The 23,611-nt window shown below is 54.8% G+C and overlaps 1 protein-coding gene and 1 non-coding gene across 5 annotated transcripts; one reads left to right on the top strand and one right to left on the bottom strand.

The window, feature by feature from the left end:
• Positions 1-60: 60 nt before the first annotated feature.
• Positions 61-17,334, bottom strand: TBKBP1 (TBK1 binding protein 1). 4 transcript variants are annotated; one of them, XM_074342958.1, is made up of 10 exons: positions 17,178-17,334; positions 15,043-15,302; positions 14,500-14,622; positions 14,142-14,246; positions 12,950-13,130; positions 12,176-12,351; positions 11,921-11,982; positions 3,532-3,650; positions 2,574-3,301; positions 61-1,607 (listed from the first exon to the last, which is right to left on the bottom strand). In XM_074342958.1, exons 2-10 carry the CDS (start codon positions 15,265-15,267, stop codon positions 1,479-1,481), a joined length of 1,848 nt encoding a protein of 615 aa, XP_074199059.1. In that variant the 5' UTR covers positions 15,268-15,302; positions 17,178-17,334; the 3' UTR covers positions 61-1,478. The 4 variants fall into 4 exon arrangements, with proteins under 4 accessions (XP_074199059.1, XP_074199060.1, XP_074199058.1 ...); XM_074342959.1 differs by lacking the exon at positions 17,178-17,334 and adding an exon at positions 15,693-17,153; XM_074342957.1 differs by lacking the exon at positions 17,178-17,334 and having other exon boundaries at positions 12,176-12,348; positions 15,043-17,154.
• Positions 17,335-21,681: 4,347 nt separating this feature from the next.
• TRNAV-GAC (transfer RNA valine (anticodon GAC)) lies at positions 21,682-21,754 on the top strand. Its single transcript has one exon. It is a non-coding gene; the product is annotated as a tRNA-Val (tRNA).
• Positions 21,755-23,611: the final 1,857 nt, after the last annotated feature.

The raw sequence follows: 23,611 nt of genomic DNA, 5'->3' as shown, positions 1-23,611 counted from the left end.
CCTCGTGCTACAAGGGTCCTCTCTCCATCCCAGCCACAGAGGGCACAGACCGAGCGCAGATGGAACAGGTAAGTTTTATTTGGACTTTCAACTTGTTCAGAGAGCTCAGGAGCCCCACCTCCCCTCTCCAGTTCCCCTTCCCCATTTCCCCTCCCTGGGGAACACTCAAGGTACGATGCCCTGTGTCTCTGGAGTCTTTGGCCCCATCCCCGCCCAACACACCCCCTCACTCCCCTGCACTGAGGAGGAGGGGAGAGGTGTGAAGAGGTGGGGGACCTGGAAGAGTTGGATCAGAATGGTACATGCAGTGACAGTAGCGTCCACTGCCCCCCAGCCTGGGCAGAGGCCCAGGAGAGGCTCACAGTGGAGGGGGTTGGATTCATTGTGGGGCGGCAGGCTCCTGCCATAGGAAGCTCCCCACCTCAGCCCTGGGGACCCCCTGGCCTCCTGCTTACCCGTCCTTCTGAGGGTACAACTCTGAGGTAGATTTCACAGAGGGAATGTGGGTCGCTGGGTGTGGGAAGGGGGTTAGCTCTTTTGAAGTTGGTCTCCACAGCACCCGGGGCCCATCCTCAGGTTCTGGCCTGGGAGGCAGGGCTGATGACACCCACCCAGCTAACAGAGGCTGAGTCACACACGGGCTCCAGGGCACCTGTGGTGTCGGGGCTTGAGTGGAATCAGGGTGGAGGAGAGCATCTGCCTTAGTGATCTGTGCCTTGGAGCTGGGGGCTCCAGGAGGAGGGCATGGGCCCAGGAGGCTGGCACAGATTGTTACCTGGCATGAGGGTCATGGGGCCTCAGGGCAGCCTCTTTAGGCTGGACGCTCCCAGCCCTCCAGTTCCTCCTTCTCCTCTCCCACCCTCCCTATTCCCCAGGGTGGGCAGAGGGGGAGAAAAGGGTTGGCCTGCAGGGAATGGCAAGAATCAAGATGCCTCCTTCCCCCAGTGGGGGCCCATGCCACGAGCCCTGACCTAGCCATGAGATGGAGGAACTGGCATCAATGTGCAGGGCAGGCTCTGGGACCCCACAGGGAGGTGCTCCCTGGACAGAGCACAGCCTGAGAAAGATGGACATCTGGGGAGGGGCTGAGGAAGTTCCTGGAGTCTTCTGATACCCTTCCCCTCCCCCAGGCCCAAGCACTAGACACCTTCTGGGATCCACCTGCTTGAGAACAGAAAGGCAGAGGGAAAGGCTGGGTGGGGTGATATGCCCCTTCCCATCCCAGCCCTGATCCCCACCTCCACAGCAGAAGCCCAGAAGCTGGGGAGAGCCTTAGCTGACTTCCCAGGAAGAGCCAGGGCTGAGTGGTGCCTGGACCAGGGAAGACGGCGCACACGTTGACTTGGTAGCTAGTGGAGGTATCTGGGGGTCGCAAGGGGCAGAGGCCCCCCACGAGAGTCATGCAGCATTCAAAGTGAGTGAGTGTTTGAGGGTGATGGGAGAAGGCGGAGAAACAGCCAGTGGGTGGGGGAGGCACCCTAGATCTTGCTGTTCTCCAGGTGGGAGTCAATGTGTTTGATGAGGGCATCATCTGGATACCCAACAGGGAAACCCAGCTGGCAGAGGGGGCAGCTGCGGATATCAGAGCCCACTGTCTCCATCAGCAGCTGTGGGGAGAGAAGGAAGTCATTTATGGTCCACAACCCTCCCACATAGTCCCCACATCCCAGCCTGTCCTTTTCGGGGACCCAAGGCAGGGAGGGCTAGAGCATGCAGAAGAGGTCTGGGCCCCCCTTTCTCCTGCACCACCTGTTCCTCCCCCTCCCTGCCCTCCTTCTACCAGTTCAGCTTCCATTCCCCTGGCCCTGGGCATAGGGTCCCCAGGAGGTGTTAATGGGGAGGTGGGTCTGCTCAACCTGCCAGGGCATCTGCGGTAATGAGAGAAGCCAAGACCCAGACATGCCCTCTGCATGACTAAGACACAGCTCCCAGATAACGCAAAGCAATGGATAATCCCAAACAATGTACAGCCTGTCTGGTTTTGGAAAGTATTTCGGTCCTTCCAGGTGGCAAGGGTTGGCTCTGACATTCAGGAAACTCATTATTTCAGTGAAATGATACAGCCCTGAGATAGGGGTGTTTTCTAGGACAGACAAAAAAGAGCAGGGGCTCTGAGGCCTGATGGGGCCAACTGGATGAGCAGGCATGGCTTCCATTAGCAAGTAATATTGTAAGTTTAATACTGAGCCAGGCACTGTGCAGAGTGCTTTGGGCTCACTGCATCCCTCTCAAGAACTCTCTAATGGAATGAGATAATAAACCATCGCCCTCATTTTGCAGATGAGAAAACTGAGGGTCAGAAAAGTAACTTGTCCACGGTCCCACAGACAGTAACTGGTGGAGTCCAGAATCAAAGCCAGGACTGCCACTCTGAAGACAGTGCCTTTCACTGCGGGACTGAACAAGTTTTAATAGTGCAGGGCCCCAATTCACGCCAACAAAAGGCCAAGGGAGTGAGCTGCTGCGACCCAGGGAGGGTGGCTTCAAAGGAAAGGAGCCCCGCCCACCAATCAGGCGCGAAGCGGAGGGCGGGGCTCCCTGTGGCTCAAGCCAGTGCGCACGTGCCCACTCACGTTGATGGACGGCCAGGACTGCGCGTGCTCGGCGTGGGCGTAGGCGGCGGCGGTGGGCGATTCGGGGACGGGGAAGCCCGCGCAGAACGAGGCGCAGCGGATGGCGCCGGCCTCTGGGCTGGGCGGGCTGGAGGGTACGGCCCACTCCTCCTCCTCCGACGGCTGCTTCTCGAAGCGCAGGCGAATGCCCTCGAAGGCGCGCCGTGGACTGAGGGGCCGGCCGGGGCCGTAGAGCTCGCCGCCGTAGGCCCGCGGCTTGGGCAGCGTGGCCGCCTCGGCCTGCAGCCAGGGCGAGGAGGCGCCCGCGTAGCTCGCGCCCTCTGCCATCTCCGAGTAGCTGCGTCGGCCCTGGAAGCCGGCCTTCACGTGGTGGCTGGGCGGCTTAGCGTAGGCGCGCTCGGCCAGCGTCCTCTCCCCCGGCGGCGGGGGCGGCGGGGGCCGGGGCTGCGGGGCCGGGCAGGCTGGGGGCCCCGGGGAGCGGCGCTGCGGGCTGGGGGACTGGCACGGCGGCGGCACCGGCGAGCGGCGCTGCGGGACGGGCGACGGGCAGGAGGGCGAGGCCGGCGAGCGGCGCTGCTGGGGCGAGGGGCACGGGGGCCCCGGAGAGCGGCGCTGAGGGACGGGGGACTGGCACGGGGGGCATGGGGGCGCCGCTCGGGCCGGCGGGGAGTGTGAGGGGCACGGGGGGGCTGGGGAGTGGCGCTGCGACAGCGGCGAGTGTCTCTGGCCTGCAGGAGAAGCAGGACGGGTCGAGAAACAGCGGTGGGGAAAGAAGGCGTCAGAACTGGGGAGCCAAGGCTTTGCGGGCGACCAGTGTCCACCCTGTTTCCTCCGAACGTAAGTGAAAAAGGCCCAGGCACCGGGAAAGTAGTCGAGGGTGGCCCCAGGACGCAGGACGTTGGCCATAGCTAGCCCCTCCCTTTGGGTCCAGCTCCCGGCCTCCCCTGCCCCATCTCACCGCCACTCCGAGCCTGCTCCTGCAGCAGAGTCCTCAAGATCCTCCCCTGCAGGGAACTCAACTCCCGAAGCCGGCCCAGCTCCTCTGTCAGCTCCGTGTAAGCAAGCGCCAAATTCACCCTGAAGGACAGCCAGTCACCCAGATCAAGGCTTGACCCCAGCCTGCCCTGACCCTGAGGTCAGAGGGCAGGGTGTGGAGAAGAGAAGGGAAGTGGGTTAACTATCACAGCAGCGGACGGACTGCGAAGGACTGGCTCTGCCCCAGCATCTGCCCCAGCATCTGCCCCGCCCTCCCCTCCAGGGCCCTCCTACCCCCACCTGCAGAAATTCTCTTCGGCTATAAGGCCCACCTCAAAAGAGAACCTCTTCCAGGGAGCCTCCCCCTCCTCCCAGCGAACCTTACCTGGGGTTAGGGCAGTGGTTCCCAGACTATGGCCTGGGGGCTGGGAAGCTCAGTGATTTCAAGGGATCCCTGAATCTGTGTGATCACTGAGCTTGTCAGTGGCCTGAATACATCTCCTACAGGTATGTGTGAATGTTTTTCTAATCTGTGCAGAAGCTGTGGTGACAAATAAAACATAGATTCATCAAAAAGCTGCGCTGAATTTATAGTAGCTTTTGTCACTGAATTTTCTCACAGAGCTCCTACTAACAGTGTAAGCGCAATCTGTGCTTTGGGGGCAGGGGGTGCATGAGGAGTCCTCACCTTTGAAAGATCAGGGACCACTGTTGCACAGCTTATGAAAAGCCCTATTTCATGAGTGAAGACATAGCCTCCTGGCTTGGCAGTGGTGCCAACTGATAAACTTGAACCCAAGTCTGCCCAGTTCCAGGTCCACTCCTCTTGCTTCCACCTCAGGGCTGCCTCTGAGCTCCTTCAGCCTTGCAACTCCCAGGATCACCAGGGAGCCCTTTACATGGAGAGCTTTGTGAACAGCTGTTGTGCACTGCACACCTCCAGGGGGCACCACTCATGTTAAGCACTTAAAAGTTGCCTTGTTCTGGAACTTCACTGAGAGTTCCTCGAAGGTGGGGATTTTATCACTGTGCTCATATTTTCAGCACCTTGTCTAGGGTCTGGTACCCAGTAGCTGTTCAGTAAGTGAATACTGAATTGAGCCTCTCTATTTTTCTCTCTTCTTCCCTTTTTCCCTCCCACTTTCTGCTCAGGCCTCCCGCTTACCTGCCCTCACAGAGCTGGAACAGACTCAGGAAAGACTTCAACCACTTCCTTTCCTCTTCCTTTCTCTTTGGGTCACTCTGACCCAGAACCACCTAGGTTATCACTCTCAGCACTGACCCTCCCCTCTCTCCCACCGTGGCCTGCACACCTTCAGGGTGCCCGTACTGACTTCACGTGAGGCTCTGCCATGGCCTTGGGTCACTGCTTTCATCTCTGATCTGGGCTTGGACAGCGCCTGTGAGGCAGGATGTTTTGTTTCCTCAGATCTCACCTCCCTCCCCAATCCAGAAGGAACTCTGGAATTTTGTGGAAGTTGGGGTTGGAGGGAAGTGGCAGGCAGCGCTCAGCCACCCTAGAAAGGATTTCCTCATAGGGGAGGCTCTCTTGCCCCGGGAGCTATAGGGCCCTGGGCAGGAAGGAGAGGTGGGTGGGGGTAGTTCTCTAGACCCTGAGGGTCTCCATCCCATGGTAATGGACATGAGAGAGGATGTATGTGGACAGGAGGGAGTGAAGGGAGGTGTGAGACCAATGTGATGAGTGTGAGGAACAGTGTGAGTGTGTGTGCCTGACCCCAGAGAAGAGGAGGGGAAGTCATGAGGTTAGGACTTCAGAGGGAAGATGATGACTGAACTCCTTTACCCTCCTTGCTGGCTCCTCTCTCTTACTAATCCTAGGGCAGAACTGGCTGGAGGGGGAGACAGCAACCCCTCCCACAACAAAACTATTTTTAACCCATTTGGACCAAAGCCAAATTATTGCAAATAGGCTAGGATTCTGGGGGACAAACCCATTCCTTAGGGAGGGAGGGTTCCCTCTACCAATCTGATGGTGGACAGGGATGGGAGGAAGCAGTCCTGCCGGGAGCCCTTGCCGAGGTGCTGCAGCCCTCAACCCATCACATCTCAGCTCTATGATGTTCCCCGACCCTCTTCACATGGATCTGTGGGAAGAAATGGCATCACGCTCATCCGACTGGGAGACCCATCTGTGTCCCACTTTAAATTAGGGACTTCCCAACAGAAGACTCCCCAGTTTAGTCCAAGGGAATTTGAGGGCAGGAGCTGTGTCTCTCCCATCAGACTGGGGGCTTTCAGAGAGGATCACGCCACCCCTCAGTGGTGGGGGCAGGAGGGGGCTCTGGGCAGGGCACTGATGGAACATCCCCTCTGACCAAGCAGCTACAGTTTCTCTCCCAGTCTGCCTTCACTGCTGTATCTCAGGTGACAGATACAGGTCGTTGCCTTCACACCCTGCCTTGGAGATCTCACCTGCCACACTCAGTTCCCAGGCCCCTATCTCTCCCCTGCTTGCCTTCCTCCCCTTGTCAGGAGCTACCCCAGTTTCCACGGCCCAGCTCCTGGCACCATCCTCACTGCAAAATAGACAGGGCAGCAGGAAATGGAAAGGAGAAGGCCCAGCCCCGAATGTCTAGCCCCTCTCCCAGCTCTGACCCTGTGTCCTCCTGGGGCTCCAGGCAGCCCTTGCAAAGACCTCTGCGACCCTGGGCAAGGTAGGGGGACCTGACTTCCCAATGTCCCATGGCCCGTGGGACCCCCCCTTTCATCTGGCATCTCTTCCCACCTCAAGATGCACAGGCACGGCTGCTAAATATGCTAACCATCTGAATGACTCACATTAGAAAACACTGCCAATTCAGTGGAAAAATACCTCAACTTCACAACACAACCAAGAGTCACACACGTGCACCTGAATACACATTCCGCTTCCTGGTTTCCTGGCCCACACCTGAGTGCTATTTTCCACCATCACCACTGTTTGGGAAGGATGGGTCAGGTGAACAGTAGCAGATAGCTGTGTTTGGGTGCTTCTTTATTGCTTAAATTATGGGGTGGGGGGAGTTCTGTCTGAGTCTCTCAGAAACTGAGAGGGACCCAGGGAGAAAATCATAAATAATCTGTAAGAGCCCTTATCATGGGCCAGACTCTGTGCTAAGAACTTAATCTTCACGACAAACCTACAGTGTTGCCACTCATTATCTCCACTTAATGGATGAAAAAACTGAGGCTTACAGAGGTTAAGTCACTTGCCCAAAGTCATAAAGCCTAATAATAGTGGAGTTGCTGGAATGGGAGCTCTGGCCTCCTGGACTCCAAAGTTGAGGATACTGACCACACAACTATGTACTGCCTTCCAAAACAATCAGGAAAGCGGGGCAGGAGGAGAGATGGGAAGAAAGCAGAAAGGAGAGATGAGGAGGAAGAGAATGGGGACCTCCAAAGTGGCCTGGGAGTCCTGAGCATCACAAATCCTGCCCTGGGAGGGGAGAGGAAGATGCTGGACATGTGAAACTGGCTGGCTCAAGGTCCCAGAGCAGTGGTGGCACAGTGTAGGGATTCAAACAGGCTATTGGCACCTCAGCCTGCTGAGCTGGCACCTTTGGAGGAGCTGGAGTGCAAATGGCAGTGCTGGCTGGAAGGAGAGCTCCCTCCACTGCAAACCTTTCCATTGTTTATTGACTTATCCTTTCATTCATTCTTTCCATGAATAATTCAGGGATCTCAAAAATTTATCTGGAAACAATAATCTTTAATGTCATTGATAAAGCAACTGAGATAAGAAAGGTTAGAGACCTAAGCATCCTCCTCTGTAAAAGGCCTCTTTCTGCCCTAAACCAGCTGGGAGGCACGCGGGCTTCCGAGTGTAGCATTTTCCCTGAGGAAGTTCACAGGGTGCCCGGTGCTGCCCTGGAGCCTCTGTGAGGATACGGATGTGAATGCAGATGCGGATCCAGCGGGCAGAAATTCAGGCCAGTGTTGGGTCATGGGATTAGAACTAGGGATGGGCTCAAGGTCAGGATTAAGGCTGAGGTTGGGGGCAGATTAGTTCATTTTCAGGTTTGTGGATGGAGTTGAGTCAGGATGAGGGACAGGGTTACAGGCAGGGATGGGATCAGTATTAGGGTTAGGATTGGGGTCAGGATCAGAGCTGGTCATGTGGTCAGAGTCCCCAGCTGACCAAATCAGGAGGAAAACAAATCCAGCATTCCCAGCCCCTCCATCCTTGCCCACAGCTGCCCCCGGCCACATCACCCCTGTGGGGGAATTTAGGGACCAAACTTTCCATCACCCACAGGCACACCCAGCATTAGTCTTCCCGCCCGACCCGACCCTCAGGGAGGGGACCACAGGCACCGGGCCGTGGAGCGGACTTGAGGTTGCGGGCCGTGGGGAGGAGGAAGTCGCTTGCAACAACCCAGCGCTCCACCACTTCCTTTCAGGCGCCTTGAGCCCCTTCACTCTCCTCGACCAGCTATGACTTGTGGTCCACAGAGCCTGGCTCTTCGTGGCAGCCCCTGCCATGCTTCCAGCTCAGCCAGATGGTCACTATGTCTAGAAAGCCTTCCCCAGCTGGGGAGCTCACAGCAGGGCTGGAAACCAGAGTCCCCATTTAGGCTGGGGAGAGGGCCACGCATCCTAATTTCCCCAGGGCTGTCCAGGTTCACAGCAGTTGCCTGGCATAATTATTAATAGTGCCCCCTTTCACTTTCAAAAGTGTTCAGGTTTGGACAACGAATCACCTGGCTGGCTGCCCCTCATGTTAGGGCCTCCAACATGGAGAAGAACGTGAACCAGAAAAACACCACAGAGGTACATTCACCCCAGCTGCTCAGGACCTGCTTGGTATTTGCACTTAACTTCTCTGATTACTTAACTTCTTTGTACCTCAGTTGGCTCAGCTGTAAAAGGGGACAATGCTATCACACATTTTTTGGTGTGAGAATCAAGTAAGATTTTGTAGATGGTTTGGATGAGGATTCAGGGAAGTGCCCAGGAAACAGGTAGGGAAAGCGGGGAACCAGTTGTGATCTCCTTTTTGAAGACACCAGCTCAGTGACTTTGGTTTGAATGAGGGGAAGATGTGGAGTTCCCCATCTAGGGAGAGCACATGGGTAAGAGCTGCTCTCTGCCTCCCTGGCAGGGAAAGGGTCAGAGACGGTTCAAAGCCCACCAATCCCTCAGACCACAATTAGGAGGGCGTGGTGGGCCCCAACTTCAGAACCCCTCCCCACCCTTGGGGAGCCCGGAGGCTGCAAGTCCTGTGGGCTGGGCGCCAGGGCTGAAAGAGATTTGAGAGAAAGGAAGTAGGGAGGGTGAGAAGCGTGAAAGGGGAGGCCCTGGGCCTGCTGGTTCTGGGGCATGAGACTAAACTCTGGGTACACGGGGGTCTCCGACTTCCGTCCTGACCCACCCCACACTGCCCTTGACCTCTGTGCAGAGTTTCCATCCTCTCTCTCCGAGTTCACACTTCTCCCCCACCACTAACCGCAGCCCACGCAGAGGCTTGTGGGCGGAGAGAGGGGCGGGTGTGGGGAGGTGGGCGGAAAAGGGCCCAGGCTGCAACACTGAGCCCCCCACGTTGGGAAAAAAGGCCTATAGTTTCCCTCCTCATCATTCGTACTGAACCCCCATCCTCTCAAGGGGAGCTCCCCTCACGGATGAGCCCCCTCCCTCACTGGCCCTCATTCCCCTCACTGAGCCCCCGCAAGGAGCCCCCTCTCCACAATTTCCCCTCCACCCTCAGGGCTAGTCACACCCTCAGGAAGGCCGTGCTCAGACCTATGACTCTGTGCTGGCCCAGAGGGGCAGGAGTCGTGGGCTCTGTGCCTCTCCCTTGGCTGGGACCCTCCTGGGGTCCTAAGATCCCTGTGCATCCTCAGGAGCAGGTCGTCTCCACTCCCATCTCCTTCCTCATTATTGCCTTTGGCCCCTGAGTCACCCCCAGCAGCTCTGCCACTGGGGCAACTTGTCCCCCTGGTACCAACCACCAGATGCTGGGCTGACCAGACGGCAGAGTAATCTTGCCTGCAGGTCGGACCTGAGGTGGGCAGTCTGGTCTGTTCTGGGCACTGGGCAGGAAGGGACTGAAAACCTTAGAGCGGGAGCTACCTCCCCGGCCTGCCCCCCTCAGCACAGGGAAGACCTATGGAGGGGAATTAATAGAGGCAGGAGCTGTATGAGGGAGGGAATTTTAACAGCCAGGACTCCCACAGTAAAACTGGCCACCCTGGAGGTGTCCACACTGGGACAGATGAGCACCCTTCGGGGGTACACAGGGTTCCCACAGAGGAGTCGGCTGAACCCAGGAACCTCTGTGCCCCCTCTTCAGCCATCACACCTCCATCTGGATAATTCAGCCCCTGCGTTCTTCTCCGTGGAAGGCCCACATGTAAAATTCCCACTGGCCCGGAGGGTCAGGTAGAAGCAGAAGGAAGAAGAGGGGCTGGTGGGGGAAAGGAGCTGAGAGCAGGTGACTGAGGCCTCCTCAGGTGGGAGGACAGGGGAGAGAGCACTCGGGAAGCGGCTTATTACTAAAAGGAGCTGAGTTTATAAGAAAATAAAACTACCGGGGGAGTGAGGACTTCCTCTGAGAATTAACTCTTGCCAAGCTGGGGCTGTCCGGAGATGCTTGGCCTGAAAGGAACTGTGAGGCTTGGCAGGCAGGGCCTGGCTGGCTCCAGGGGCAGATGTCCAGGAGGCCTTGAGGCAGAGCCCGAACCGTGGAGACAGAGGGGAAGAGCAGGAGGTCATCTCTGGTAGGACCAGCCTCGGAGCAGAGCCCAGCTCCCTCTGGCCAAAGGGACAGGGCGGGGCAGGTGCCTTGAGGTGAGAACGGATAGGGGCTGTTCTGGCCAAAATCATTGACAGGGATGATACGACCTCCAAAAGCACCTTATGGGAGGCATTCTCTTCCACTCATTCACTTATAGCCTTGGCCCCTTGAGACCCACCACCCCTTCTCTGCCTCACCCACATCACCTTCCACTCAGAACCTCTCAGCAGCGATGGACCTCTGAGCCCGTGAAGGAAACCTGGGGCCAGAGAGATGAATTCGGCCAAGCTAAGCCACTCAGCATCCCAGGAAGGGTCCCTGGGATTCAAAGCCTGGCTGTTCAGACTCTAGCCCTGCCAAAAAAAATCCTCTCTCTGGGTTCAACCAGTTAGAGGAGGCTTCACTCAGCTCTTCTAAGAGGGAGTTGGACTCAGTGAGCCATAAAGGACCCTACACTGTGACTTTAGGGGCAAGCTAGGATTCTAGAACATCTGTGTGTATGTGTGTTCCGGGTCTGGGCACACGGACTAGGATGTGCCCTAAGCCCCAGCCACAATTTAGGGTGGACCCTTTCCACAGAGGCCCCTAACAGCTGAGGGGTCCCACCCATTAGTCCCACAAATGGGGTTCTCACCCCCCCAGCTATCACAGCTCCACCCAGGCCATCACCCCAGGGTGCAGAGGGAGGTGAGGGGTATCCCCAACTGGCCAGCAGCTGGGAAAAAGGTGAGGAGGAGGCCTGCTGAGAGAGGGAGCCAGAGGTCCTGTAGCTGGGTGTGTGGCATGGTAGAGGGCGAGCTCCTGCTCCTCTCCAGCCCTCAGTCTTCCCCTCCAATAAAAGGAGGGAGTCTGTGCCACACACCTCGTCTTAGAGGAGAAGGCTTAGGCGGAAGGAGGTTTGTGCTCTATTTCTCAGAAAGTGGGAGAGGATGAGTTCGGGTGCGGATGTGAGAGGCACCAGGCTCACAGCCGCCAGGCTGTGCTCACTCTCTCCCTGTCTGCCCGAGGCTGCCCCAAGGCCCCACTACTGGGGTCCCACTGACACAGCTCCCTCCCCACTTCCTGTTGCCCCTCTTTATTGGCAGGATTCCCAAGGGACACCCCAGCAGAATATGTTCTAATTCCCTGCATGCTACTGTATAAACTCAAGGAAGCCCATCCTCCTCTAAGACTCAGCTTTCTCTCTCCTGAGAAAGGAGAGGAGGCACCACAAATCCTGAAAGAGATCATCTCCTTCCTCCTCGTTGGGGAGGGGAGGGTTAACCCAACTGGCTGGGCCTTGTCACTGGGATAGAAAATGGGCCCCAGAGGTTCCAAAACTCACCAGGGGACACAGAACACAGCAGCAAAGCTGCTGAGGAAGTCTCTCTCCACCCCTGACACCTCAAGAAGACATAGGCCTGGGTACCAGAGGAAAACAAAGGGAATGTCCCAGAACCTGCGTATCTCCAGGACCTCGCCTCCTTCCTCTGAAGGGTGCAGAGCCACACAAGCAACCCAAACCCCACAATCCTGACAGCCTAAAAGAGAGGCCCCAAAAATGTAGAGGGTAAGGAGTGAACCAAAGGGGGAACCTGGGAAATGGCACCCCCCAGGGTATAGAGTTTAAGAGGAAGAGGATTACAGAGTGACTTACTGATCATCCCCAACTCTTTTCACCCATGCCATGTCCCGCTCCGACTGGTTGGAGGCCAGGTCCTAAGAGAAAGATTGAGAGGTGAGACCCCAAGCTCACCTTGCCTGGACTTCCCTTCTTTACTACCCCCAGGGCTCGTATGGACTCATGGGAAAGCCCTAGACATTTAAGGGTTGTTTCCAGCAGCCCCCAGACCTCCAGGAAGCTCTAGAGGGGCTGGGGCAGGGGCCCCAGGCAGCACCCCCCACCTTTTACCTGGGCCCGGGTCTCCTGCAGCTGCTTCAGCTCCCCCTGCAGCCGCTCGCACTCAGCCTGGAGCTGCTCCTCTCGGAGCTGAGCACCCCGGGCCTCTCCCTGGGCGGCCTCCAGAGCCTCCTCTAGCCGTCGCCGTTCCAGCTCACCCAGACTTGGTGTGGTGCCTGGCCAGCCTGCTGCGAGGGAAGAGGAAAATGTCAGGCTGGGTCCAGCTGCCGGGCACCCTTCACCAATTCCCAAATCAGCACAAGGTGAAGTGGGCGAGAGCTGCAGCATGAGGGATCCAAGAGAGACAGCCAGAGGGCAGCTATCCCAGGATGAGAGAGACCTCTCCTGAGGGAAATGGGAACGATGGGCTGAGCTGCTTTTCCTAATCTTCCTGGAGGCAGAGGGAAAATAAGATGGGCTCTGGAAGGGCTTCCCTGGCCAGACTCAAGTCTCCAAGCATCCTAGGGCCCTCTGCTAATCACAACCTGACAGGCAAGGGGACTATGGGTGGGGACGCCCTCTGCTGGCACATACAGGGATTGCATGAGGGTAACCTCGGAATGGGCGAGATAAAAGGGGGAATGTCAGTGTCAGAAACTGGGGTAATAGTGACTGAGGTGTGGGGACTGTTGGTAAGGAGGGATGGGGTGATTATGGGAGAAATTAAAACATTACGATGGGGTGATGACTATCAATCTGAGATGCTGGAGGTGTCCAGCGGTGCTGAAATTGGGGGTTGGCTTGGGGCCTTTGGAGTACGGAAGTCAGGGGTTGCTGAGATCTTACCGTGATTCAAGCCAGATCCGCCTCTCAGTGCCAAGTAGTGCAGGTCCAGATCAGCACAGGGCGGGGCAGGGACAGGCGGGGGGCTCAGGCTGGGGAAGGCTGCGTCCCGGAGGCCTTGTTGCTGCCGCAGCTGCTGCTCCAAACCACAGATCTGCCGCAGGTGGGTCTCCACCAGAGCCCGCTATGGGGGGAGACAAAGGGGTAAGGGTCTGCACCAGGCCAGGTCACCCCTGTGGGCCCCCCAAACAAGGACCTCCCCATGTCTGGGTATCCATTATCTCCCAAACTGAGCAGAGGTCCCAGGTCACACATCCCAGCTCCAGTCTCCAAGAGGCCATGAGTGAGAGGTCTCCTCTCTCAGCAACTGCAATGCAGATGTCTCTGGCTATTGCCCCTTGCAAAGTCAGAGGTAATGCCTCTTCCCTGTCACTAACATGCAGAGACACTTATAAGAACATTCAGCCTCCTGTCCAGACACCGCCACCCCCTCAGGAGCATAACTTCCATTTGCATATGTGACTTAAACACTATGGGCTTCATCTATCTTACCCATAACACGGGGTTAACTTAAGATTTGTTGCAAGCATTAAAATGAGTAAATATATGTAAAGAGATGAGAATGATGCCTGGCATACAGTAAGTGCCATGTAAATGTTTGTGACTATTACGGCAAAGCATTTTTACACAAATGCCCCACAACAGCTCAGCAAGATTGTTATTACTTGCCCCACTTTTCAGAGGCAGGACAGAGGCTAAGTGTCTTGACCTAGGTCAGTTAGGGGTTGGCTGTACTATGTCTCCTGACTCTGATATCTGCCCACCTACTCACACACATGGCCACACCCTGACTCAGAATCACACTCAGGCCAAGGCCCGTCCCAACAGCCACAAACACTTCTGGTCACCTCTGCCCTCACTTATACAGCTTTCTAGTTCAGTGCTAGGGTCAACCCAGCAAGAGACCCAAACACACACAGAGAAACAGTGTCCTACAGGGTCACTCATATAGTTACCTCCCGTCACTGCACGGCCAGGAGATACACAAGAGTCACTAACAACCTGTATGACACGCACAAGCTCACTCACAAGGCCAAACAGGCACTCACCAACAGACACCACCACAGCTGGGTACATATCACGAGCACACCATCCAGGGTCACACCCACAAGCACCCGGGCTCCCTGGACCTCACCATCTCCCCCAGCTCTGTCTCCAGGTCATTCTTCTCCACGCAGAGCTTCTCGTAAGCCTGGATCATCTCCCCGAGCTGTTCTTCCTGCTCCTTATTCTTCTGCAGCTGGATGGGGCCCAGAGAGGGTAGGGTGCAGCCATAGTCAGGCCCATCCTTGACTTGGGGTACCAGAGCAGCATCCTGTGCCTCCCACCCCCACTCCCAGCAGCCAGTGGAGGGGCAGAAGGAGCTGCAGCTGGTTATAGGGAGGACCATGGCCATCTGATCAAGGAAACAGAAGGCCAGAGGCTGGAGGGGTGGGGGTGGGGGTGACAGGTTTTGGAAATGGATTGGAGCCAGGAGCTCAGGGAGGGCTTACCTCATGCTGGAACTGGTTGAGCCGTTGCTGCAGGCTGACCTTCTCCACTTCCAGCAGGGAGCCATCCTTGATTTCATACAGAGAGAAGCCATGCTCCTCTCCAAAGTCACTGATCAGTGGGTACTGTGGATGGGACAGGCCCTTAGGAGAGCCGGTGCCCGGCCCCTAGCCCAGGCTTTAGCCTAGCTGTGTCCCCGTCCCACAACCTGCCTCAGAGTCCTTGCCTCTCCCTTCCCTCTCCAGAGAGATCTACACATCCCAGTTTCCACGGGCCTGTAGGTGTCTCCCACCAACCAGATCTTTTTTAGATCCAAGGTCCAGTGCTCCAAAGCAGATCCCTCCTGATCCCCTCCTGATTGGCACTGGGCTCTCCAGAGTTCCCATCCAGAACAGCCACATCCTTCATGGGGGCCCCTCAAGTTCCTGAGTCTGTACCCTGACCCCTCTTTTGGTTCCGTGGAATCTCTGCTGGATCCTGAGTTCCTGCCACCCAGCCCTCCCCAACCCCTACACAAAGCCGGCCCATCATCTCCAGATTCTGACCTTGATTTCGTAGACTTTGAGGCGGCGGCGGAGGGTGGCATTCTCCCTCTCCAGGCCTCCCAACCGCTCCTTGATGTCTCCATAGGCCGTGATCAGGGCAAAGTGGGAGGCAGAACACATGTCCCCCCCCAGCGAGGGGTCTCCAGGGGCATCCAGCCACACCTCACTGGGCCCCAGGGCCTCCTGGGTCAGGATGCTGATGTCATCCTCAAACATGGACTCCATGGCAAGGGCCTGGGCCACGGCCTGCCCTGGGCCTCCTGGGAGAGCAGGAGCAACCGTGGAGAGGGTGGCCCAGAGCTTGTCCCTGACACCCCTCGTCCTGGCCCGAGGAGCCCTGCGGCCAGCTGAGATGCAGCCTGGTCCTGCCTTCATATCCACAGCCCCCTCCCAGACTACTAAGCCTCATCTCTTCTCTGCTGCCTTTGGGGGAAGGGACTGGGACCAGGTGAAGACTTTCAGGGCTGGCAGGGGGGTGACAAGTAGAGACAAGTAAGTGAGGCCAGCAGGAGGGAAGGGCCCCTTCCAGAACTCAGGGAGACCTGTGGACAGGAAAGGGCTGCCTTCCCAGCACAGGGGCCCAGAAGGGGCCTGCCTTGTCTCTCACTTCTCAGCCCCTTCTCCACCCCAGGCCTCACTTCCCCAAATACCTCTTTGCCAAGCTCCTCATGCCAGGCCTCTCTTAGGAAGGCCCAGTGCTTCTGGGAGGGTCAGCCCCACCACTGCCAGTACATCCTCTGCTGGGCCCCCGCCCAACTTCCCAGCTTCCTCCTGCAGGATCCCAGAGTTCAGAAAAAGGAAGTGCCTCCCCCAGTCACACTGAGGTTGTGGCAGCCCTCCAGGTTCTCCTCACCCCTGACCTGGGACCCACAGGAAGTCTTCTGCTAAGTGTCTGAGGGTACACAGAGGGGAAGGGGGCTCTGGGAAAGGCCTGAGCATAGGTGAAGAAAAGCTGACAAAGAATTCCTAAGCCTGTGTGCCTGCATACAGGGAAATGGGGAGCCCTGGGAGGGGGCAGGAATGACTCAGGGCTCCCGAAAGAGTAGGCGAAGGGGTGCGTGTATACTTCTGGCCCTGTTTATGAATGTGTGTCTGTGGCTGGCATGTGTGGGGGGAGTGTGTGTGTCTGTGAATGGGTGTAGGTGTGTCACAGTCAATGAGTGCCTTTGCGGGGCTGCGAGCGGGGGTCGGATGGAGTGGAGAAGTGGCCTGGAGGCCGTGTGTGTTTGTGTGTGCGCGTGTGTGCACGCGTGCGTGAGCGTGTGTGAAGGGTGGGCACGTTCGGGGCCGTGTGTCACGTGAGGCACTATGGGAATGTCCGAAGTGTGTGCGCGCGCGCCAGAGCGTGTGTGTGCGTATGAGAGGGGGCTCCCGAGGTGTGAGTTGAGACAGTGGGGTCCGCGACCTCCCAAAGCCAGGCAGCAGGAGCCTGGGGTGGAGAGAGCTCAGGCCTAGGCCCCTACACTGTCCCCCATTCAGAGCCAGGGAAACGCGGGTGACCGGGTCTGAGTAAACGCGTGTTTGTAGGACTGGCCCCACCTTTAACCCTCTCCTCCCCAGGCCCATCCCCTCTCCCCCCAACTCCGCTAGCCAGTGCTCATCACACCCCCCGACCCCCGGCCCTCCACCTCGGGCCCAACCCCAACAGCTCTGTCCCCTGGGCCGCCCCGACCAGTGTTTGCTTCCTCCACATTCTCTCCTCGGCCCAGCGGCCCCCCAAGAGAGCGACGGCAGGCGGATGGGGAGGGGATGCCTCCTCGTCCCCGGGCCCCTTCTGCGGCCCCTTTAAGAGCCGCCCTTTAAACCCCTTTAGCTCGGCCGACAGAAATTGTCGCCCCTCCCCTCTCGGGGGCCGAGACCAGGCAGCCCCCTCCCCCACTGGCGGCCGATCCCCGGGCCCCGAGTCGGCCGTCCCCGAGCCGGGAAAGGGGCTCCTGAGGCGGTGCGGCCTGAGGAGAGGCGGAGGAGAGGGAAGGGGAGAATGCCGGCGGTCAACGCCGGACCCTTCCCCTCCCCGCCACCCTGGGCCAACTGCGAGCCGACCTCCCGTCCCCTCCTCCCGCCCACCCCGCGACCCCCGGGGTCCGGCCCCAGTCGCCGCTCCCCTCCCCTCGCCCAGCCCAGCCGGGACTCACAGCTGCTGCCGGTTCCTGCTGGTAATCGCAGCTTACCCCCTCTGCCTGCTCCCTCCCCAGACGGGCACCGGTGCCCCCACCCCCCTGGCACCGCGCTCTGCTCTCGCCCTGTCGCCGCCGCCGGGTCTCTCCCCACCCCCCACCCCTTCTCCCAGCCCCCCTCCCTCGCTCCCGCCCCGCTCCTCCTCCGCCGCCGCCGCCGCCGCCGCCTCCTCCTCCTCCTCCTCCTCCCTGGCTGCTCCGGGTTTCTCCAGCTGGGATGGCGCCCTGGACCCCGCCGCGGCCACCACCACGTGGCGAGGGGCAGCCGGCCCCCGCGGTGCGGCGGGGCCTGGCAGCGCGCCCGGCGCCCACCCGCTCCCTGTCGCGCGGGCCCGCGCTCCGCGCCCCCTCCCCGACGCCTCCCAACGCAGTGTGGCGTGGCGGGGTGTGTGGGGGCGTCTGCGGACGGCGCAAGGGCTCCGGTGATGCTTTGGGATTTGCTTTGGGGCTGTACAGTTTGGGGAAAGTGAGGCTCTTTATTTGGATTGTTTTGGTCTTTGCTCTTTTGAGAAGGAAAATATCAGACCTACTCTTCATTCCTCTTGGGGGAGGGGGCATTGCTCTAACAATAAATAACAACGATCGTAGGGATCTAGCCGGAGAGATTAGAGTTAAATCAGTAACTTCTTCGGAAGTGAGAGTCAACTGAGAAAACCAAAGGTTCATTTAGGGAGGGGGACAGCTTTCCTCTCCCACACACAGTCCCTTCCCCCAACACGCAGAAGCATCCACAGGCCAGCGAAATGAACAAACAACAGATTTCACCCTTTCCACATAGATTATTAGAGCACCTGCCAAACTGCTGAGCAGGAGACACAAGTTTTTGCCACTTTCCCACTGTGTGACCTTGGGCAAGTTAGTTAACCTCTCTGAATTAAACTGGAGATAATTCCTGACCTGGGCAACTGTGGGAGAAAAATGAGGATTAGAACTAAAGGTGCTCTATGAATCCTCAGGGGGTGTTAATGAGTCATTTTCGTTATTCCCTGATGGGTTAAAAAACGTGGGCAGAGGCATGGTCAGCCTTGCTGCAGGTAGGGAATGATCAGGGGAAACTCTGGAGGACTCTGGCTAACCCCTGACAAGCCAACCCTGGAAGCAGGGTATAGGCTGAAGAGGGGGCTTTTGGTAGGCTCAGCATTTAGCTGTGAAGCCTCTGGTCTGGAGGCAGGGTTCAGGCTGCTGTGAACCTGAGCCTACCTTTTTGACTCCTGGGGGGTGGGGATGGTGAAGCTGGAAGAGGCTGGAGAATAGGTTTCTTGCTGTGAGCTTTGAAATTTAGCAGCAGCTCCCATCTTGCCCTGCTCTAGGGAGAAGATTGGACTGAGGGGTGAGCTTCTCCCAGGAGAGCCAGCAGAGGCTGTGTACTCTTTCTCTTCAAAGAAAGGGATTCTCATTGGCTCCCTTCCTTCCTCTCCTACTGGGTTCCCTTCGAGTCCTTCCTGCTAGTTTCTGCTCCCTTTTACAGTCCAGAACACTAGCTTTCTCTGAGCCATGTGGGACAACCCACCTGCCCTCTGGATATGAAGGCTACTCAACTGGGACATCTGTCACCCCACTAATCCCGAGGGCTAGGCAGGTGTCATCTTCCTTAATACTGCACAGATTCTCGTCCAAAGCTCTTAGAAGACCAGGCAAAAGATCAGAGGCTGGGCTTAAAGGTGTGGGGTTGTTTCTGGGGCCTCAGTGAGCATGGACTTGGCAACCAACTGGACCTGAAACTGACTGGCAAGCCTTCCCTCACTGGAAAGTGTTAATGGGTCCAGGTACCATCTGAGCACACACTCGATGGGATGAGTTGTCAGTTCCTGATGCTGCTGAGCTGCTCAGGGTACAGGCCTGAGTCACCCAGCAGGGCACAGCCCAATGATTTATCCTGGATTCTAGGCAGTTGATGGCAAAAGGCCAATAGAGATTATGCCTAGTTCAAGTACCCCCAAAATACCTCCCTCAAATCTGAACCTGATCTCATTGCATTCTCCCTGTTTTTGGTTCTGTTGCTCATATCAAACAGTTCTGATAGCAGGGACCATATCCCATTCATCTTCATATCCCCAGGTGCCCTGGTAGTACCTGCACTTATTTATTCAACAAAGATTTCCTGAACACCTGTTATGTGCTGGATGTTGAGAATACAGTGATGACCATGTCTCTGAAGGGCAAACATCTCTTTTGCCCTCTTTGGAGCTTATATTCTACTAGAAGAGTCAGACCAAAAAAAAAAAAAAATATATATATATATATATAGAGAGAGAGAGAGAGAAGAATGGAAGGGGTGGGATCTGCTTTAGATAAAGTAGTCAGAGCAGGTCTCTCTGATGAGGTGACATTTAAGCTAAAATCTTAAAGAGGAAGGAGTGTTCCTTGTTGAATGAACAAGTGAATGATGCTGTATGACTTTGGATTATTTACTTCACCTATCTAGGCCTGTTTCTTCATCTGAGAAAACTGGATATTGATCTGAATTCCTCCTAAGAACCCATGATAGTATCAGGGCTTATCATGGTAGAGACAGAAAAAGGTAACATCCAAGGGCTTGGTGAAGGGGAAGAGAGGTAGGAGGATGTGAGAGGAGAAGAGGGAACACGGTGGACAGTTCTGTCTCTAGTTGTAAGATATCTCTAAATGGTGTTCACAGGCACTGTGAGAGAGGACCCACTTCCAGTAGTTACTGGTAGGAGAGACCATGCAAAAGCAAGGCCCAAGTCACCCCTGCATATTTCTTTCTTGGAAACTATCAGGGAATCTGTCTTCCACTCCCAGGACTCCTGCTCTAGAGAGAAACTCTCTCTCCTGTCCCATTCTTGCCTGAAAAGAGTAGGAGGAGGTGGCGTTAGCAACTGGCAAGAAGATTGAATCAAAATAAAACGCTGATGACTCAAAGAGAACCAGACAGGCTGAAAAATTGATTAGACACACATGACAGTGCAGGACCCGGGTGCCACCCTTAGCCCTCCAGTTCTAGACTCTAGAAAATTAGGGTTTGCTGCAGAACCATCCTGGGACTCCAACTGTAGCTACTGGTCTTCCATCAGATCAGAGGTTTGGGCAGTGGTGGACTCATTCCTTCACCAAATCCCCCCATTCCTGTGGAGTTTATGTACATCCTCCAAATTAGTGAAGTTTGGGTAGAAAGTTTATAACTATTTGTGCTTCATATTCTGCACAACCAACTTCATTTCTGCTGTCTCCCAATTAAAAGTACACAGCCACACCTGATTTTACTACGCTTCACTTTACTGCGCTTCGCAGATACTGCAGTTTTTACAAACTGAAGGTCTGTGGCAACCCTGTGTTGAGCGAGTCGGTTTGCGCCATTTTTCCAACAGCATTATTTTTTAATTAAGGTATGTACGTTGTTATTTTAGACATATTACTATTGCACACTTAACAGACTATACTGTAAATATAACTTTTCTATGCACGGGGAGACCAGAAAATTTGTGTGACTCTTTTTATTGAGATATTTGCTTTATTGTGGTGGTCTGAAAGTAAACCCACAGTATCTCTGACGTGTGCCTGTACTGAATTTTTGAATAATTATTATGTGCTAACCATCAGCTCTGAGCTCCATGAGGTTTTATTTGCTTCATTCACTGCTGTATCCCCAGTACCTTCAACGGTGCCTGGCACGTACTCAGTAATAGTTGTTGATCAACTAATTAATGCACTTGTGAGGTCCTGTGCTAAGAACTTTATACACATTTTTTCCCACTGGGATCCCTATTTTGTATTTATTTGCTTGCTTGCTTTTGGTGGGGGGAGGTAATTGGGTTTATTTATTTATTTATTTTTAGAGGAGATGCTGGGGATTGAACCCAGGACTTCATGCTTGCTAAGCATGTGCTCTACCAATTGAGCTATACCTTCCCTCCTTGGGATCCCTATTTTGTAAATGAGGAATCTGATAATCAGAAAAGTTGAAGAATTTGCACAAGGTCACATTCTATAGAATTAGAATTCTATTTTGAAGGGCAGTGCTCAGAAAACAGCAGGCATTGCTCATTGCTTTGGAGAGCTTATTCAAACAAAGCCATTTTTTAATTCTTTTCCTCAGGGTGGTGACAGGCTGCCCCTCTGCATCCAGAGCTCAGACTGGGTGCCAGAGCTCAGGTGTACTTTGCTTTCAGACAAGAAGGTACATTTCACATGGAGAACTCAGCTCAGGAACTTATGTTACAGCCCAGGAGAGGGAACAGCTCAGGCCTCCTGCCTGCACTGCACTGCCCAGGATCAGCTGACTGTGCTGGGGTAATTCAAATGTGGAGCTTACTCAGCAGCCTGTGGCCTTTCGGGCCGCTAGGCACCAATGTCCACCCTGCCTCCCAGCCCTGGTTCCCAAAAGCTTCTAGCTCAGAGGGAAAATGAAGAAGTGCAGGGAGATGATTCAAACCCCAGGTGGGAGGAAAAGTTGACTTTAGGGAAATATGTCACCCCCATCCTTGAATTAAGAGTTTGAGGGGGAGGGTATAGCTCAGTGGTAGAGCACATGCTTGACATGCACGAGGTCTTGGGTTCAATCCCAAATACCTCCATTAAATACATACATACATACATACATACATACATACATACATACATACATACATAACTTTAGAAAAGGGTGTGTGTGTGTTCGATAGTTGCCAAAAGGTTAACAATGGAGCTCACTATAGAATTAAGGCAAAATGGCTTTGCCATTTAATTCCAAAACCCTTCACCTAGGGCTCTCCCTGTTTGTTACCTGTCAGTTTGCTGGGAGCAGAGGCTCATCTGTTCATCCTCTCACCCGCATACCACACAGCCTGCAACAGCCCAGTGGGACAAGCAAGCCTGCGGAGTCGGCACTGTTCTGGAAACCTGCAGGACTCTGGGCAAGGGTCTTGGCCCTTACGTGCTTCTTTCCTCATCTGTGAACTAGGACTAAAATGGTGCCTTTGTTACAGTATCGATGAGGTACTTTTATTAACTATACGTAAGATGCTTATTACAAGCCTGGCATCAGGTTAGTACATAAAATCAGCATCATATAATGACTAATCCTGTTCCCATTCCTCCAATTAATCCAAGCTTAAGAGGCTAGCCTGAAGTCATCCAGCAAATGAGGAGGGTAAGAGCCAGGAGCCCGTCTCTTGAGGCCCTGTCATTCCCAGGTTTCTGGATGCTCTGCCCTTCAAAGGCTAAGTGATGCCATTTCAGAAACTCCTTGAACTGTACCGACATGTCATTAGTTCAACAAATATTTATTGAAGATCTACTGTATGTCAGGCTCTGCTCTAGGTTGGGGATACAATAGAAAATAAGACAGTCAAGGTCACCAAATTTGGGAGCCTTCATTATAGTTGGGAAAACTGGCAATAAGTAAGCAACAAACATGCTTTTAGACAGTGCCACAAAGGGCCGGTAATGCGTGGTGTATCATGAATATGTACAGCACGGACCCTTGCTTTGTATCGCTAAGATACTGACAGCAGCTGTCTAGGATAAATGTGAGTAAAGCTTGAATTTTGGAATCTAATAGACCTTGGTTTGAATTCAAGCTCCCATGTGACCTGAGTTGGCAAATCAATCTTTCTGCCCCTCATTCCTCATCAGTAAAATGGGAATAGTGACAAGGTGGTTCTGAGAATTAAGATGAAATCAAACATAAAATCTCAGTGTTGACTGTTTTTCACATCAGGCAGGTCAAGCTGGAGTCCTTGATGAGGCCAGGTGGAACTGTAACCTTGTGCTGTATTCTTTTTCAGTGTGTGTTGGGTAGAGGGGTATATGGGAATGGGGAATTACCTACAGAACTGTTAAAAAAAGAAAAAAAAAATTCTTAGGAGCAGTTCCTCCTTACCATTTGATAATGAATTGATTCCATTCTTTCCTCCAAGTATATACCCAATGGAGAAATGTTGCCATCGCTCAAAATTTAATGCAGTCTAGTAAGAATTACAAGTTACCCTGTATGACCCAGGAATCTCCAAAGTTGGGTACAGAAATAAAATATTAGAACTCCTATTTATATTTGTTTTTCATATAGTCACTTTTTAATATCTATTTTTGTGTCTTGATTACACAATATATGGGTACAGAAGTACAGGTATATAATTTATCAACACATGGGGGTATGCATGATCAAAACTTTCTTACTGACAGGGATTTGCAGTCATAAACGGTGAAAGGCCACATGGAGGCTAAGGTAGGAAAATGAAGGTCAGCCCTCATTTTACTTGCCCAACATAAACTAAGAAAGTGCATTTCTCATAAAGTAGCCTGCAGGCGTCACTGTACTAACAAACAGCAGGGTGAAGGAAAGGACTCAGTTTCTTAAATCCCAAGTTAGTGTTCTTTCCTCTCCAAGTTTCTAGGGGAAAAAAAAAGTGGATGTAGAAATTAAATACACGCTGCAAACTAAGTAAAAAGCC

Source organism: Camelus bactrianus, chromosome 16, assembly GCF_048773025.1.
Source record: "Camelus bactrianus isolate YW-2024 breed Bactrian camel chromosome 16, ASM4877302v1, whole genome shotgun sequence".
Classification (NCBI taxonomy): Eukaryota; Metazoa; Chordata; class Mammalia; order Artiodactyla; family Camelidae; genus Camelus; species Camelus bactrianus.
The sequence above is the reverse complement of the archived record's forward strand: the minus strand, read 5'-3'. Positions and strand labels throughout refer to the sequence as shown.

Bases quoted from the DNA above. Each gene is read 5' to 3' on its own strand.
- TBKBP1 (XM_074342956.1), bottom strand. From the start codon at position 15,417: ATGAAGGCAGGACCAGGCTGCATCTCAGCTGGCCGCAGGGCTCCTCGG. The intron at 3,302-3,531 runs GTGAGATGGGGC...CTTCTCCTGCAG, and splicing joins GGAGCAGGCTCGGAGTGGCG to GCCAGAGACACTCGCCGCTG. The intron at 1,608-2,573 runs GTGAGTGGGCAC...CTCTCCCCACAG, and splicing joins AGTCCTGGCCGTCCATCAAC to CTGCTGATGGAGACAGTGGG.